The sequence below is a fragment of the Dendrobium catenatum genome, unplaced genomic scaffold, assembly GCF_001605985.2.
Source record: "Dendrobium catenatum unplaced genomic scaffold, ASM160598v2 fragScaff_scaffold_920, whole genome shotgun sequence".
Lineage (NCBI taxonomy): Eukaryota > Viridiplantae > Streptophyta > Magnoliopsida > Asparagales > Orchidaceae > Dendrobium > Dendrobium catenatum.
In genome coordinates, this window is record NW_021319382.1 from 2,838,248 (window position 1) to 2,855,441 (window position 17,194).

A 17,194-nucleotide genomic window follows, 5' to 3' on the forward strand; every position below is an offset into this window, starting at 1 on the left:
GACCAAACCATCTAAGGCGACTCTCTCTAATTTTATCTTCTACTGGAGCTACTCCAACCTTTTCATGTATATGCTCATTTCGTATCATGTCTCTAAGAGTAAAGCCACTCGTCCACCTGAGCTTCCTCATCTCAGCTACACTTAACTTAATATTATGCTTCTCTTTTAATGGCCAACATTCTGCACCATAAAGCATTGCAACTCTCACTACCATCTTATAAAATTTTCCCTTACGTTTGAGAGGTATTTTTCTATCACACAACAAACCCGAAGCATTCCTACACTTCAACCATCCAATTTGAATTCTACTAATAATATCTCTATCTATTTAACCATCACTCTGAACAATAGAACCAAGATATCTAAAATAAGTATACTTATTAATGACTGGATCGCTCAAAGTCACAAACCCCCCACTATATCTATTACTACTAAAATTACACTCCATGTATTCAATTCAAGATCTACTCAAATGAAAACCTTTAGACTCTAAGGTTGACCTCCATAATTCGAGTTTACCTTCAACTCCCTCTCTAGTCTTATCAACAAGAAGAATATCATCAGCAAAAAACATACACCAACGTAGCCAAAATTCACAATGAAGTATACAAGAACTGAATAATAAAAATACTTCACTTGAGCAGCAATATAGAGGACCTGTACTTGAACAGAAATGCACAAAACTTGAACAACTATGCAGAGGACTTGTATGAACAACATGGAACATGACTTGGAACTAAACTATAATTACTAATTTGGGCTTCTCGTGTATTTACTTATTGATGACTACACCAATATTTATTGAGTTTATTAATTAAAATGTCAATCAAAAGTTTTATTTATATTCAAACTATTAGATCAAAAAATAAAAACACAATTTTCATTCAATTTCATTCAAATTGATAATGCTTTTGAATATTTAAAATCTCCATTTATGCTTTTTAACATTCAGATCTTAGTTGTGTCAATTTTGTTCAATCTCACACCTGGGATGTCATAAAGCTTAACCTAAGGCAATTTAGCATAACTTTCAGGGTTGTTATTGTACTTAAAAATTATAAATCATTCTAAATTGCATAAACAATGCACTAACATTGATAAATAATAATTCACAAATTAGAGTGCACAAAGTAATAATGAATCAATCATAAGATCTAACTAACTTATAAAAATCAACTTTGTATTAGCCTCGAGGTCCCAATAAAAGGCATTAAGAAGAAGCCACACTAAAAGATTGAAAAACCCCAAAATATTTTACAATAATAAGATAGATATACTAAACACATAGCAAACTTGGCATGCTTGTATAAGTACTATAAATTATGATTCAACAACATGAATCTTTGAACCTAGGGTTTCATCCCTTTCAATAACAATAAATAGCCTGAAAGGCTCAATTTCTCCATATCATGCAATAGAAATAAGTTTCACATTTTGTTGGTTAAAAAGAGGTGCAACCATAAGATGAGATTTTTCATAATGTGGGTTATTGTGTAGGTGGGGATGCATGCACCCTTACTTTTACATTGCAAAAGTTATTTGATAGGAAGTGAATGCATAATTTGTGAAATTCCTAGGCTGAAATTTAATTTCAGCAAACTAGAAATTGACAACAACAGAAAATAAGAATAGCTCACAAAGACACCTTTTTATTGAAATAGTTATGAAAGAAAGACAATATACACTTGGATCTTCAATTGGAGAGAAAGATCTAGCCCTCCCAATTCCCTAGCCACTAGCTAGACCCCGCTCAACCTAAGAACAATCTAATTTCAACAACCCCTAACCTAGTAAAATTACCTTCTTAAAGCAAACAATAAATAACAAATACCCAAACAGCCCTCCCCCAATTCCCTCCCAAATCTGTCATATTTCCTAAATTATTTCACTCCCAAATAAGTCCTTTAATCAGCCCCTTTAATTAGGAAACATTTCCTTATTAATTCCCTCCAAATCAGCCCTCAAATTTGCTCTCATCAATTGGAAAATATTTCCTAATTAATCCCCTCCAAATCAGCCCCCAAATCTACCCTCTTCAATTAGAAAACATTTTCTAATTAAATCAGCCCCCAAGAACCGATCCAGGAGGGACCCAGTCTAACATTATTTTCATGATTTGAACCAATGACGTCACCATAGTAATGATAACCAAAGCATTGCTTGAAGCCCACCCACTGCCAAACCAAACAAGAAAAGCTTTCAAAACTCCAGCTCTTATATGTTTCCCTAAACGGGAGGACAAATTCCTTATAAAGAATCCTGAATCATGAAAAACATCAAAAAGAATGACAAACCCACAGAGCACATTACACCGATACAAAGGATTGAAGATGAAGGATAAAATATAAAACAATAAACATTGAAAAAAAATTTTCTTCCGATAAGAAGTATTGGAACATATCATCACCAAAGACTGTAAGAGATGGGAATTGAAATCAATAATGATGCTGCGGATGGTTCCATAAAACATTAAGAAGAAGCTTGTAGTCACAAGGTTCCATAATGCATTAAATAGAACCTTATAGTCATAAAGGTCACTGCCTGCATAACCACTGCTTTCACTCAGCTTTCCACTAAGCACGCGTTCAGGATCAACATTCATTTCTGCATCTTTATCCTTCTCAGCATTGCAATATCCAGCATCCTTGACATTTATATGTTCATCTTCATCAGATTCTTCACTATCACTATCTTCAATATGAGAGCCTGGTGATAAAGAGCATCTTTGAAGATTACAACCCTGTTCAAGAAATAATATGCCCCATGATTAGAAGCATACAGGTACTTGTAAGAGCAAGATGTTATAATGTTGGCATAAATAGTGACCAGTGGAATAAAAATAAAAGATGTAACATGTGTTTCCTCAAACACAGAAAGCGCCAAGAGAAACCAGCAAGAGAAATTTTAACATTCTAGATGGCATCGTTAATAATTCAACTTTGTCAAAATTCCAAAGCACATATGGTTGCACTTCATGCAATGTTTGAAGTACCCGAGTTTCAGCCATGATAAGTTGTGACAAGCTCCACAGCAGCTGTTAATAACCATAATGATAGCCTTTCCCGACACAAGCTTGCAGGTTGAGTTATCGTGACACTAAGGCTTCGTTTGGGATAGCTTTTTCATTGCTTCTTAAAGCAACTTTTTAGTACAAAAATTAAATTTTTATACTAAAAACCTGCTTTAAGAAGCAGTAAGAAAAACGTCCCAAACGAAGCCTAAAACTGATTGGTGTAAGTATAAATGGTCGGGTCACTCAAGTTGTTGTAATTTCACAGGAAGCTCAATGGAATATGACCCCTGGTCATAAGGGAGCCTTGCAAAGAGTGAGGTATAGAGTACATAGAGAGTTTTTGCTCCATTTATGGAGAGTAACGAGATTATGCATAAAATAACGGAAGACTTTTAAGCCTATCTATGAATAACATTGTACTTAAATCAAAGTGGCATAAAGTTGTAAAGATTCCATTCTCTCTAATCATTTTTCTTCTTTTTCCTCATGGACATCATCAGCTAATTAATCACATTAAAAATTTATGATGCATGATGAAAGATGTGTGAGGACGTGTACTTCTAGTCTTCTAAAGGATGATGCAGAATATGAAGAAACCTGAAGCTTTTATTGCTCTCTTCTTTCTATATTTTTATGCATGAAACTTTAGTGGGGGTGGGACTGCATTTCAAAAGCTGAAATCCCCATATCATTCATTAATTGATTACAATTCAAAGCTCCCTAAAAAGCATAGAAAAAACAAATAACAAAGCGAAAGAGATTTGAACTAGTTATCCAAAATTACCTTTTATTCAACAAATAAAAATCCTTACAATATAGGAAGATGTTTTCATATTTCTCTATACTTTGAAGAGAGAAAGGCAAATATCTACACTCACCCTCAAGTTGAGGAGCAGATATCAAACATTACTAGTTTGGACATCAAATTTTCAAAGTTGGCACCTGATAGTGACTTTGTAAGAATATTAATTGTTTGAAGATTTGCAAAAGTGTATATGAGATTCATGATTCATTCCTATTTGCTTCTCTTCCATAAAATGACAATCTATTTCTCCGTGTTTTATTTTGTCATGATGAATGGGGTTCTTTGTTATGCTTATGGAAGCGTTTTAGCATCTTCTTAGATTTCTTAGTAATATTCTTAATTGTTCAAGTAGCATATTGAGCTATATACAATCACATATTTCAAAAGACAACTCTAAATTCAACTTTTGCACTGTTTCTATCTACTGCTAATTATTTCTTGCTTCGCCAAGTAACCAAGTTCCACCAAATACAAGTATAGTACTCTTAAGTTGATCTTCAAAATGTTGATGCGGCACAATCAACATAAAAAATCAACATGTTGATGCGGCCCAACCAACATATTGATGCTGAATTTTGCTGTTTGGAGGTCAGATTCGCATCAAAGTTGCCTATTTTTGTTGTTTACGCCTTGATCCGAGTACTGATGACCGGAAGAAGAGTTGAGGCATTAGAAAAAATGTTGGAAGGTGAAATAGGGAAACTACGAGTAGATATGTGATCAATGAATGAACGTATCTAAACAATATAAGAAAGGTTTGGGAATTTCGAAGATATGATGAAAAAAAAATAATCGAGATGCAATCGAAAGCTTCATCAGTGATTCCTAGGGCTGAACCAAAGGGAAAGGAAATTCTGGAGGAGATGATGAGAAAGCTCATGGAGATGCGATCTAAAACCCCACCGACGATTCCAATTGCTAACCCTAATCAAGATTTGATTGGGATTCCCTTGGCCAAATCTAAAGGGAAAGAGATCGAACGGAAAGAGTTAGGGGAAAAGAGCTCTTTTCATCAAAAGCCATCCCCTAGGGCTTCTTGAAGGGGAGAAATAGAGTTTTCGAATTGGGGGACAGCATGAAGGGAGTTTTATTGTGGAGGTGGAGTGGTCGCCCACTATGGAAGAATTTTTTTGGCAAGGAGAGTGGACGATCGTAGAGGGAGGATGGGCCGAGCCATGGGGATTGGGTCATGTGAAGCGAATGAAAGAAAGTTGGAAGTCCAACCCTTGATACACGGGGGAGATATAGAGGGATCACGATAACTGCTACACTGGAGGAGGAAGAAGTTGGGGCAGTGGCGATCCTAGGGTGAAAAAGTTGAAAATGCGAATAATTGAGGAGAAGAAGAGTAAGAACTTAATAAGTGATACACAAGCTTCTTCCGAGGATAAACAGATCGACAAAGGGAAAGATGTGAATGAAGAGGGAAAAGAAATAAACTTGCAAAGCCAAATCTATTGCATCAAATTACTTGGAGCAACAAAAATTGGTGAAGGTGAGCTAGAAAATCAAAACCATGCAGTTCTCTTTACCAGAGGGGATGTTCTTCAGGCAATTGATATGAACTAGGATAACTCTTTGGAAAAGGTTTTGAAAATGATAAATCTTTTGAAAGAGTTCAATGAAGACCATGGATTGCGCCCATCAACCATTCTTGGTGTACGTGGGCACATTTTTATAGTAAATATTTCATCGTTGGGATGGTTCATGTCAAACCAAGAAATAAGTTTTTTGACAATTGGACAAAAGGTTTTGGCTACTCTAATGAAGGAATGCTTCCAATACAGGCATGTAGATGTATTTGACAGTATTCTTCACTTCATTAAAGGTGGCATAAGCAAGCATTCTTGTGAAATCAACTTAAGTGAGGAAATCTTCGCAGGATTCAACTCGACGTTAAGGCAAGGAAATAGCACCCACCATGAGTATGAGTAAGGGTTGTGATGATGGACTCAACCAAATCTCCCTGTTTGAAGTAAAGGTTGCCTGTAGCAATGGAGAACAAATATTTAGCAAAGATATCTATCACTTGGGACACCGATTTGACTTCTTCCGCATGCTTTCTTACTACTTCAAGTCTATAGGGTTCTATGTCATCTCAATGATGGTTGTTATCATAGTCCACATTTTCCTATATAGCAAGCCTTACCTGTCATTAAGGGGGCTTGAATCTACCATTATGAAATAGGCACTGATGAGAGGAAATAATCCTCTAAAGGCTGCTATGGCATCTGAAAAGGGGAATCATAACTGCATTGGGAGACATAATCATCATGCAACTTCAATGGTACTTAGTGTTCTTTACATTCTTACTTGGAACAAAATCCCATTACTTTGGACGAACAATCCTACATGGAGAAGCAAAATATAGAGCTATTGGATGAGGATTTGTTGGGCAACATGTAAAGTTTGCAGAGAACTATAAGATGTACTATAGAAGTCATTTTACAAAGGGTCAGATCTATGGATATGCAACTACTGATTCACAAATCTTTATGCTTCTCACTGCATCCATGTGATTCCTTGTTGTCACCTAGTTTTTTGCTCTATTTCTTTTTAATCTTTCTAGCATTGGATGGAAAAAAATAGTAGATAACTGTGGCAAGTGGATAAAAAGTTAAGGCATTGACAAAGATTTTAAACTGTTGAAAAATGGTATATTCTCTAGACTGAAGCATGCGCAAGGATATAGAAATGGATCAAGTGCTAAGTGGTTCTCATCGAAGCGGATTTTGTTGTTAAAACAGATGATCGGGAGAGAGTTCTATTCCTACACCTTGAGGGTCATTTCTAGGACGGGGGGAGTGTTGATATGCTTTAGGGGGGGGGGGAGCTAATTAAGAAGGTTCCTAATAAAAAGGAAGTTGTTTAGGAAAGTTCATAATTAAGAAAAAAACATTTATGAAGGTTTCTAATTAAGGGAGAGTTGTTTAGGAAAGTTTCTTAATTGTGTTTATGCTATTTATGAAGTGTTTAATAGTTTAGAAATGTTTCTTAAAAAATGTTTAATTGTTTAGGAAATTTTTCTTAAATCATGTTTAATTGTTTAGGAAGATTTTCTAAATCATGTTTAATTATTTAGGAAGCTTTCCTAAATTAAGTTTATGTTGATTAGGAAGGTTTTATTTATTTAAAAATGTTTTTAAAATTATGTTTATGCTAATTAGGAAGGTTCAAATTGTGTTATTATGTTCAAGGGCTATTTAAGGGGAAGTTTGCCTATGGTTTAGGGTATGATATTGCTGAGTTTATTTTCCTAGTGTTTGTTGTGAGTTCCTATCGGCGTCTAGGGTTTGTGGGAGAGCTGATCTACCTTTCGAAAAGAAGATCAATTGTATCTTGCATTATTATTGAAGAAGGAATAAGAAAATTAGCCCTATCTTGGTGGTCCTATGTTATTATTCTCTTTTATTTGTTGTTTTTTGCATCCAAGGCGCATCACCCATCCTCTCCCAATCATTTATTAAGTATAAACTTTCACTGCAAACATTTAATAGACAATCACCCAACTGCATTTCTACCGCAACAGAAACATCAACATGCATAGAAGCAAACCATGGAAACAAAGCATCCATCCTAATTCCTTTTCTACTTCCACACAACCCTTTTTTCCATAAACTTCATACAATAAATCCATTCAAATATAGGTTACCGCATAGCACAGTTAACACAAGAAGTCATCAGTAATAGGGATTGTACAATGTTCAGAAGTTGCCATCAATATAAAACTGAACGTCAAACAAAAGTTCAGTATTTATTTCTAAAATAACAAAAGAGCCTTACATCAAAAATATTCTCATACTCCTCCAAAAGAGTTGTGATGATGGCCTGAGCATTGTTCGCAGCATTTGCAGCAGCTAAAAGCTGAGCAGAAGTACCACAGTTTGCATCAAAGTCATCATCTAGTTCACATTCACCAGCAAGAAGGGGACGTAGCAACAAAGGTGCCATACAAGCAGCAACAGCAGATGGAGTCATCCGATTCTCAGTAGTATGCAAAGCAATGGTGTGCATCATTTTCAAAACCCTGAGCAAAAGTAAAAAGTAATTTTAGATTGTGTCATGAATGGATACGGCCAAAATTGTGAACTAAAGCTGGAAAAAGAACTATCTTAAATATAAATTAATTTTTAACAAAGGCATTTGTACTTCAACCAAATGCTCTAGTACGTGTTGAGTTTTTGTCCAAAAAATTTAATTATTTATGGGATTTGCAAACACCTTTCCAGGCCTCTATTAAGTATATAGGATACCCACAATGTTAAACATGAAAATTTTTAATTAGCAGAATCAATCTGTTACAAGAGTAATTAAGGGCATTAACATACAATAGTAATTGGAGCTAGTAAATGTGAGAATCACCATGTTTTGAAATTCTAACGTATAGGTCAATATAATTTGAATCTACAAGCTATTATATAAATATATTACATAAAAGGTGGGTAAAGGCTAATGCAATTATTGAAAAACTCTAAGAGCTATTTCTCCAAAAATCTAATTTTCTAAAGCCCTTCTGTGAAAGAAAAAAGATAAGAGAAAAATCAAATCTAGCTAATTTTTTAAAAGCCATCTTCAACATTTTGATTCTTTGTGCTCATAATATTCACACGCCCATAGCTCTGCAAGTAATTTTGCTCTTAAGCGTATTTTATTTTGTTATGCTTATTATTTTGTTTGTTTAGCTAAGTTATTGCTAAAGAAAAACTTTGAGGTGGTATCTTTACCCATAATCCAAGAGTAAGATAAGATTCTCCAAAAAGAAAGCGAGAGTTTGTGTAATGCTTTTCCGCTTCCATTGAGCGAAAGAGTGTTGTTGTGGCTTCTTGATGTAGGCAAGGGGGGGTCAAAACAAGTTGAGTTTTAAATTTTGGTGAGCTTCTAAAATCAGCTCATTAATGAGCTTCTTCTTCTTATTTAGCTCAATGATTGGGAAATAAATGCACTTTCTAGCTCATAAAATCAAAAAGGTATTCTCATTATTATAGAGTGGACTTGTGTCTCTTCCTTTCCCTTTGCCTTTTCGGTCTCTGTTGGCTGTTGTTGTTCCCCTGGTTCTCCCTCTCGGTTTTCCCTTCATGGATGCTTTTCCCGTGAAATGTTGCCTTGTCTCATGTGCTGGCTTTTCGGGTCCCTTGCTGGCTGGTTTAACGTAGCTGTTGATGGGGATTTTCGTGAACTTTTTCCTTGTTTTTCTGTGCAGTATTCCTGCTGCTGTTTTGCTGTCTTTTGGCCTTCCATTAATTTGAATTTAATGGGTTTAATGGGAGATATTTGGGCTGTTTGGCTTCCCTTTTTGTGCCTATAAATAGAGATGTTTGTAGCTGTTTTAAAAGAGAGTTGCTTATGATGAGATTTTTGAAATACTACAAAAAGAGACTATGGTGGTTGTTTAGCTGCCCTTTTCTCCAAATGTTTTTTTAGAGATTATGGTGGCTGTTTGGTTGCCCTTTTCTTCTATAAATAGGAGGTGTTTTGGAATGAAAAAAGTGTTGCTTATGATGAGATTTTTGGAATAGAAACCTGCAGGTTTTGTTGGAAAAGCTTGCGAGTTTGTTCCACCTCTCCTCTTCTTCTCCTCTAGGATAGCTTACGAGCTATGCCTCTCTTCGTCTCAACTTCTAACCTCTTCTTCTCTCCATGGTGATCACTCCAAATGTATCATTCTTCTCGATGAATGCAAGCTTCTTTAGGTGTGGTCTTTGTTCGTGTTGGTAAGAGTCTATTATAATATGAAAGTTGTTTTTTTTTAGTATCTATTTTGCCTATTTTCTAGTATTTTATGTATTTTCTTTTATCCTAGGAAGTTTAGCTTTTGCTCGCAAAAATTAGGGGTCTTCCTAAATTTTTGCTCGCATCAATTTGGTATCAGAGCAAGTTGATATATCCTAGGTCATTGAGTCAAGTTGTTGTATGAGTCTTGGTGTCATGTGAATTTTTTTTTAGTCATGAGTCATAGTCCATGCAATCAACCTTCGGAAGCCTCAGGACAATATTCAAAGCAAACTCAAGCTTCATCAGGAGATGAATTCTTTCAACCGGAGGAGAATCTGATGTAGGCAAACTCATGACTAAAAAAAACTCACATGACACCAAGACTCATACAACAACTTGACTCAATGACCTAGGATATACCAACTTGCTCTGATACCAAATTGGTGCAAGCAAAAAATTGAGAAGGGCCCCAAATTTTTGCAAGCAAAAAGTAATGTTTCCTAGATAATAGAAAATTACATAAATTGCCAAAAAGATACAAAATACTACAAAAAGACACTTTTATATAATAATAGAAAGACACTTACAACTTCTGACTCTTACAAACACGAACAAATACCACACCTAAAGAAGCTTGCATTCATCGAGAAGAAGAATACATTTGGAGTAATCACCATGGAGAGAAGAAGAGGTTAGAAGTTGAGACGAAGAGAGGCATAGCTCGCAAGCTATCCTAGAGGAGAAGAAGAGGAGAGGGTGGAACAAGCTTGCAAGCTTTTCCAACAAAACCCGCAGGTTTCTATTCCAAAAATCTCATCATAAGCAACACTTTTTTCATTCCAAAACACCTATTTATAGAAGAAAAGGGAAGCCAAACAACCACCATAATCTCTAATTAAATCAATTAAAAGGAGCAATTGAAAGGACAAAAATTCAGTCCAGATTTCTGGCCATAAACAGTCAAGAAATATGTCCCAAAACAACACAAAAATTCTGCACAGAAAACAGGGAAACAGCCCACAGAAAACCCACCAGCAGGCCACGGGAAGCCAGCCAGCAAGGGACCCGAAGAACTAGCACAGGAGACAAGGCAGCAGTTCACGGGAAAAACAGCCATGAGGGGAAAATCGAGAGGGAGGACCACTGGAACATCAACAGCTAGTAGAAACCAAGAAGACAAGGGGAGGGAAGAGACACTAGTGAGGAAACCAAAGAGTCTTTAGAGAGGGGAGTAAAAGAGGGGGAATGAATCTAGTTTTGGCAATAAATACACAAATTATGAGCTGAATAATAAGAAGAGGCTCATTAATGAGCTGACTTTAGTAAAACTTACAAAAATTTCAACTCAACTTGTTTTGAAACCCCCCCTGCCTACATCAGATTCTCCCCCACTTAAAAAGGCTCATCTCCTGAAGAGGAAGCTTTAAATTTCTTCTGAGGATGTAACGAAGGCGCCTCTAGCTCTTGAATTTGGGCTTCATATTTCTTCAGGATCTTCTCACGTTCTTGCTTGAATTGGCCTTGTAATAGTTTCTTTTTCATATCGAATTTCTCATCACATAAGTTCATCCATCTTGACTTAAAAAGACACAAGACTTAAGAAGACACAAACCTAGGAAGACACAAACCTAAGCTCTGATACCAAATTGATGCGAGCAAAAATTTGGGAAGGCCCCTAATTTTTGCGAGCAAAAGATAAACTTCCTAGGATAAAAGAAAATACATAAAATACTAGAAAATAGGCAAAATAGATATTAAAAAAAATAACTTTCATATTATAATAGACTCTTACAAACTTGGACACAAACACACAAACACACAAACACCTAAAGTTGCATTTCATAACATTGCTTGAGAAGAAGGATACATATGGAGTTGCACTTGCGGATAGAAGAATGAGGTTAGAAGATTAGACGAAGTAGAGGAGTAACTCGTAAGTTATCCCAAGATAGAGAGGAAGAAGAAGTGGAACAAGCTCTCAAGCTTTCCAAAAAACACTCAGGTTTTGCTGTCCAAAAATTGCATTTTTTCCATCCTTTTCAAGCCTCAAAACAAACCCTATATATAGGAAGAAAGGGGAGACGAACAGCCACCAAAACACATTAAATATCTCAATTAAAAAGAGGGAAATGAAAGGCCAAAAGTCACCAAATGAAAGACCAAAAGCAGCAAACAGCTAGCAGGAATACTGCACAGAAAAACAGAGAAACAGCCCACGGAAAACCTACTAGCAGGCCACGGGAAACCAGCCAGCAAGGGACCCGAAGAGCCAGCACAGGAGACAAGGCAGCAGGCACAAGAAACCAGCCAGCAAGGGAAAACAGAAAGGGAGAACCAGGGGAACATCAACAGCCAACAGAAACCGAAAAGGCAAAGGGAGGGGAAGAGGCACAAGTCCGCTTTTCCCAAATTTTTGCTTGCATCAATTTGGTATCAGAGCAAGTTGGTATATCCTAGGTCATTTAGTCAAAAGTTGTAAGTGTCTTACTATTATGATATAAAAGCGTGTTTTTGCAGTATTTTGTATCTTTTTGGCAATTTATGTAATTTTCTATTATCTAGGAAGCATTACTATTTGCTTGCAAAAATTTGGGGCCCTTCCCAAATTTTTGCTTGCATCACTTCTTTGCAGATGATGATTGCACCTAGGCATAGAAAAAGGCCATAAGGCCAAAACAAGTAAAAATCATTTGTATCTTTAGTTTATTTCTTTTATCGGGGTTGGTTGGTTACATTTCATCAAATAATTAATTATTGCAAGTTCTCACAATAAAAGATCTAAATTCAATTTTTAAAATAAATTTATTGATTAATTTGTGTTTAAAGGTATCAAAATTTTGCATGAGACTCAATTCACCCCTCTTATTGAGTCATGTCTAACCGATTAATACTTTTAATCATACAAAAATAATCTACACAAGCACAAAAACTACTTCCTTTTTACATAAACTTGGCAATTTCTTTCGTTAAATTTCAATTTCAAATATGAAGTTTCCCCTTTCGCATGAAATATTAAAGCCTATGACATGTTCAATCTTTAAAAGATAAAGCTATTTACATTAAAAAAGGAGTACATAAAGATTAATATATTAACTTTATAATCATAAAATATTAAAGTCACCTTAGCAATAATATTTTAAATTATACAATGTTCATAAACAATTGTGACACCGAAAGAGGAAATTAATTCATTATCCTCAATGTAGTCAATAATTGGATCAAAAAGCTTTTGCTATTTCCCCCCACTATCATCATCTTTAGTGTAATAATTTTTGTTAAATACCTACAAACAATATAAGATGTCGTGCAAAGTTTTTTGTCTCACATATGACTTTGCAAAATAATTACATTTTCATTTTTCAATATATATTTTTTATTTTTTATTACAAATTTTTAATTTTAATTATAAATGCTCCAAAACTAGTGATCTATGTCTTTTGTCCTCCTCTATAAAGCTAACTTCACCAACACTTTCTATCAAATTACATGCAATGTCAGCTCGAAGCTTACTAGAACTATTGCTAGGCTGATGTTAGGAATGGGTGGACATTTCACCTAGGAGAAATTATTTCATTCAAGTTAATGATAATAACTAAAGACAATAGGGGACAAAAGAGTTGTTTCATTCAAGTTTATCAAAATTTCTATATAAATATTATCATTCAAACAAAATGCAATCTAAGCAAAAATTAAAAAAATAGAAACTAAGAAAACACTATGCAAGGAAACTATAATCATAACAATCTATCATCTAAAACAAACAACAACCCCACCCAATAAGGCTAGCAATCATACTTCCCACAATGTATATCAATCTTAAGCTATCAAATATTCAAACAACAAATTTATGATGCATCTAAAAAATTTAATCGTTAATTCACAGTAGCAAAATAAAGAAACATTTTTAATCTCATGAACTACAGCACATGCCATATAATCAGGGAAAACCATAAATGAACTTCTATACGCAATTTTTAAAACCATGTAAAGCAAGGCAAAGGTGCATAAAAGCAACCCACTTAAGCTGGACTTCACAAATGATTGCAGATACAGCCAAAGTAGTTCATAGTGAGGCAAGACAACAACATTTAGAATCAGTAGAAAAGAAACATAAGACACACAATGAGTGAGCAGAAAACCAACATCTTAAGAAAACACAAATAAAAAAAGATTTCACCATTTAGGTTTATTAGGATGAATACGAACTACTAGGGTTTGCCAGCTCCACAAGGAGAAGAATACAGTATATAAATAGGAGAAGAAATACCCTTATATTCAACAATGCCAACAATGAACGGAGAAGTATCAAAGAGTTGAAAGTAAAAGTGTGGGTTTAGGTTTAGCACTTCATAGACTCGGAAAGACAACTAGTAGGCAAAGACACAAGAAAAAAATAAGTGGGTATAGGTACTACTAGAACATTGGCCTTTTGAATATTAATATGGCACTAGGGTTGAGAGTTTTAATTTGAGCCATATAAATTCAATCATAAGGCTCAACCAAAAATAAATTTGAGGATTTAAGATTTTGAACCTGGCCCTTCCAAATATTAGCTTTTGCAAAATACAAAACTCAAACCAAAGCAAACTCATTGAAGTTCAACTCCAACCTATTCATTGAAGTTCAAATATAAAATAAACTGTCCAATAAATTTCTTTACTAACTACATTGCAAATACACTCCATCTATTCACATTGCCTCTTAATTATATGGTAGTACCCCGCAAGGCTTAGGCCAATAGAACCAAATTTTATTTATTTCAGGTATTTAATAGACAATGTTACTCCGATCCAAAGCTGCTGAGCATATGGATACTCCCTCACTAAAATTTTGGCATCTATAATAGAATATTGCAATGGAAAATTTCATAATCAGTTGCAAACATCCAACATTTTTTAGGGTAAAAAGATAATATTTTTAGGCCTTTAAGAGTAAATAATTATGGCTACATTGATATCTTTATGCCTGCTAAACAAAAAATTAATCAATATATCGAGATGATATCACAAGCATCAATAGCAAACATTTTTTCTTCCAATCTACCTATTTAGAAAATGTTCATATTCAAACCAAAGATCACATCCAAGGGATATAAAGAGAAAATTTGATGGGGACATCAGATCATGGAAGGTTTATCAAAGGCGTGGCCGCCGATCTACGGCCACGATTGAGTCATTGTATTTTTTATTTATTTCATGTATTTTCTTATTTTTGATGTCGTATTGTATTTGTTTTATTTAGTTTCTCGTTGTACCCTTTTATTAAGAGATCGTATGTAAGCCCTGAGAGAGTTGTCGTCTTTTCTATTTTTTGAGTCTTATGTAAGAGGCTATTTATAGCCCCTATGTTTCTCTTTGCAAGAAAATGAATGATTGATTAAAATTTCTTTCCTTGCATGAGTTCTTGTGAGAGCTTGAGAGATCGGAGAGAGATCCCTTGGAAAGGGAGAACGGAGCATCACCCACCAACCTAGACGAGTCGGGTTCGTGGTTCTATTTTGTATCTTCTTCTTTTCCCAACGACCACCTCCACCACCGGCCAACAACAAGCCCATCTCCCCTTTGGACCTTGGGATAATTTCCCTCGTCTCCCTCCTCACCCGATCCCACCCCACCTCACCCAAACCCGGTGGCAAGCCCAGTCAAGAAGCCGACCTCCATGTGTTGACTCCCCTTTTGCTTGTGACAAATCTTTCCATTTGAGTCTTCCTAGGTTAGGAAACTTATTTAATTCAAATCCAAATTTAATTTGAGTTTGAATTATTTCCTAATTTACGTATCCTATTTTTGGAAAGTTTCCTAATTAAATCCTATTTGAATTTAAAATTCAAATTGGGTTTAAATATCCCTTTCCAAATATTCAAATCCAAATCAAGCAAATATTAATTACTCTCCCTAAATCCATCTCCCTCCTATGGATGTCGCCGGCCCCCCATCCCATTAATTCCCATTTATTTCTTTCCTAAAACCCAATTCTTTACTTTGGAAATAATTCCAAATCCCCACATCCCTCCTTGGCCGAAATCTCATAACCCCACACCTTATCTCCTTTCCTAAAACAGGCATTGAGATTTGGAAACAAATTTCCCTCCTAATCCCCTCTTCATGCCGCCGCCCCTACCTCTCTCCATCCCCTCTTAATTAATTCCATGCATGGATTAATTAGAGGATTGATTGGCACTTCTTCCTCCACAAAATCTGAACCTAATTTCTTCCTAAGCCTCCATCTCTTGGCCGGCCATACCTAGTCACCTCCTCCACTTCAAGTTGAAGAGAAACTTCTTTCTCTTCACAACGTTCAAGAGTACTAGCAATCCTTGGGAAGACGTTGGCATCTAGCATTCATGAATGGCCGATCCCGACACTGACTACGGACTTGCTTACGACGAACACGGGTTTGTGCACATTCTCCACTCAACCTTCTTCGACGTCAATCCGAGAATCGACCATATGGTGGAAGACTACATAGAGCACATCTTGGACACCTTGGTTGAAGCTATTGAAGAACAACTTGAGATCGTCGAGTGGAGGATTGCCGCCGATCCTTGACGGAGGTTCTACTTTTCCCTTTTCTTATATTTCTTAGGTCTAACCCTTTCTTGTGATTTGATTGTAGTCACGAAAGACGCCCTCACCTGTTTCTGCTAAGCTTAGTAAATTTTTTAGCGCATTTCATTTGTTTACTAATCTCGTTGTTAGACTAGGGATTTTGTTGAAGCTACTACTTTGACATAATATTATTTTCCTACGATATTTTGAAGCTTCAAATCTTTTGTTATGCAACTTAGCCTAAACGGTAGTGACCCTTCTTATTGATTCGTCGTTTTATTTGCTAGTAGATTTATTTGTTATTTCTCTAATCAAGAAGTGTAAAATCTTAACAAACATCATTGCAATCATCATAGTTCTACATCAAAATTATAGTTGGTTTAGGCGTGCATTAGATCATTCATTTATCTTAAATTTGTCATTTGAAGAAGGAAACATAATAATGCAAACCAAATACAGATTATTGATAAAATAAATGAAAAGTTGAAGCTAAAACATTACAAACTAAAGTCTTAGAAGACCTTATAAAGAATAAGAACGTCATACCAAGAAAAAACTGAATAGGAAGTACCTCTGCAGTAGCTTACGATTTGGCTCTGGAAATGTATTCAATATTGCAGAACGCATTTCTTTCAAACGGTCTTCCCTAAGTTCAAATCCTAGTTAATAAGAAAAAAAACGCGTCACAAAATCGTTCAACACAACATGCATAAAGACAAAAAATGACCATGGAAGGGAAATATTTTAGGATAATCATTGATTCTTTTTATGATGTTACTTCCTGTGATTCTAAGAAAGAACAAATAACATACTAAAATTGAGAAGGAAAACAGCAGGCTGATTCTAGGTTTATTCATCGTGTGGTTGATTCAGTACAATTTAATAAATATACCATAGAAACTCTAGAGAACTTGCATCACTTTCTCTAAGGAATTTACAGAAAAATCAATCACAAGCAGAAAAAACTGATTAGTAAATAAATACAAATTTAAGGTTATTTAAGCATGTCGAGTCCTATCACAAAGGATTATTAGTATTATTGGTTGGATTCTAACTACTTGTGGGGGCTGTCCTAGTCAAACCGTAATAACATAAAGTTTGCATGATCCTCTAGCT

General features: G+C 35.3%; 1 protein-coding gene across 1 annotated transcript in view; it reads right to left on the reverse strand.

Moving 5' to 3' along the window:
- Positions 1–17,194, reverse strand: part of LOC110113282 (rho GTPase-activating protein 7) — an 88,779-nt gene that overhangs the window by 33,931 nt on the left and 37,654 nt on the right. Inside the window, exons 11-13 of the mRNA XM_020845786.2 lie at positions 16,650–16,737; positions 7,602–7,845; positions 2,519–2,740 (exon numbers count right to left, since the gene is read on the reverse strand). Coding sequence (XP_020701445.1) covers positions 2,519–2,740; positions 7,602–7,845; positions 16,650–16,737 — 554 coding nt within the window. The remainder of the gene's footprint in view (positions 1–2,518; positions 2,741–7,601; positions 7,846–16,649; positions 16,738–17,194) is intronic.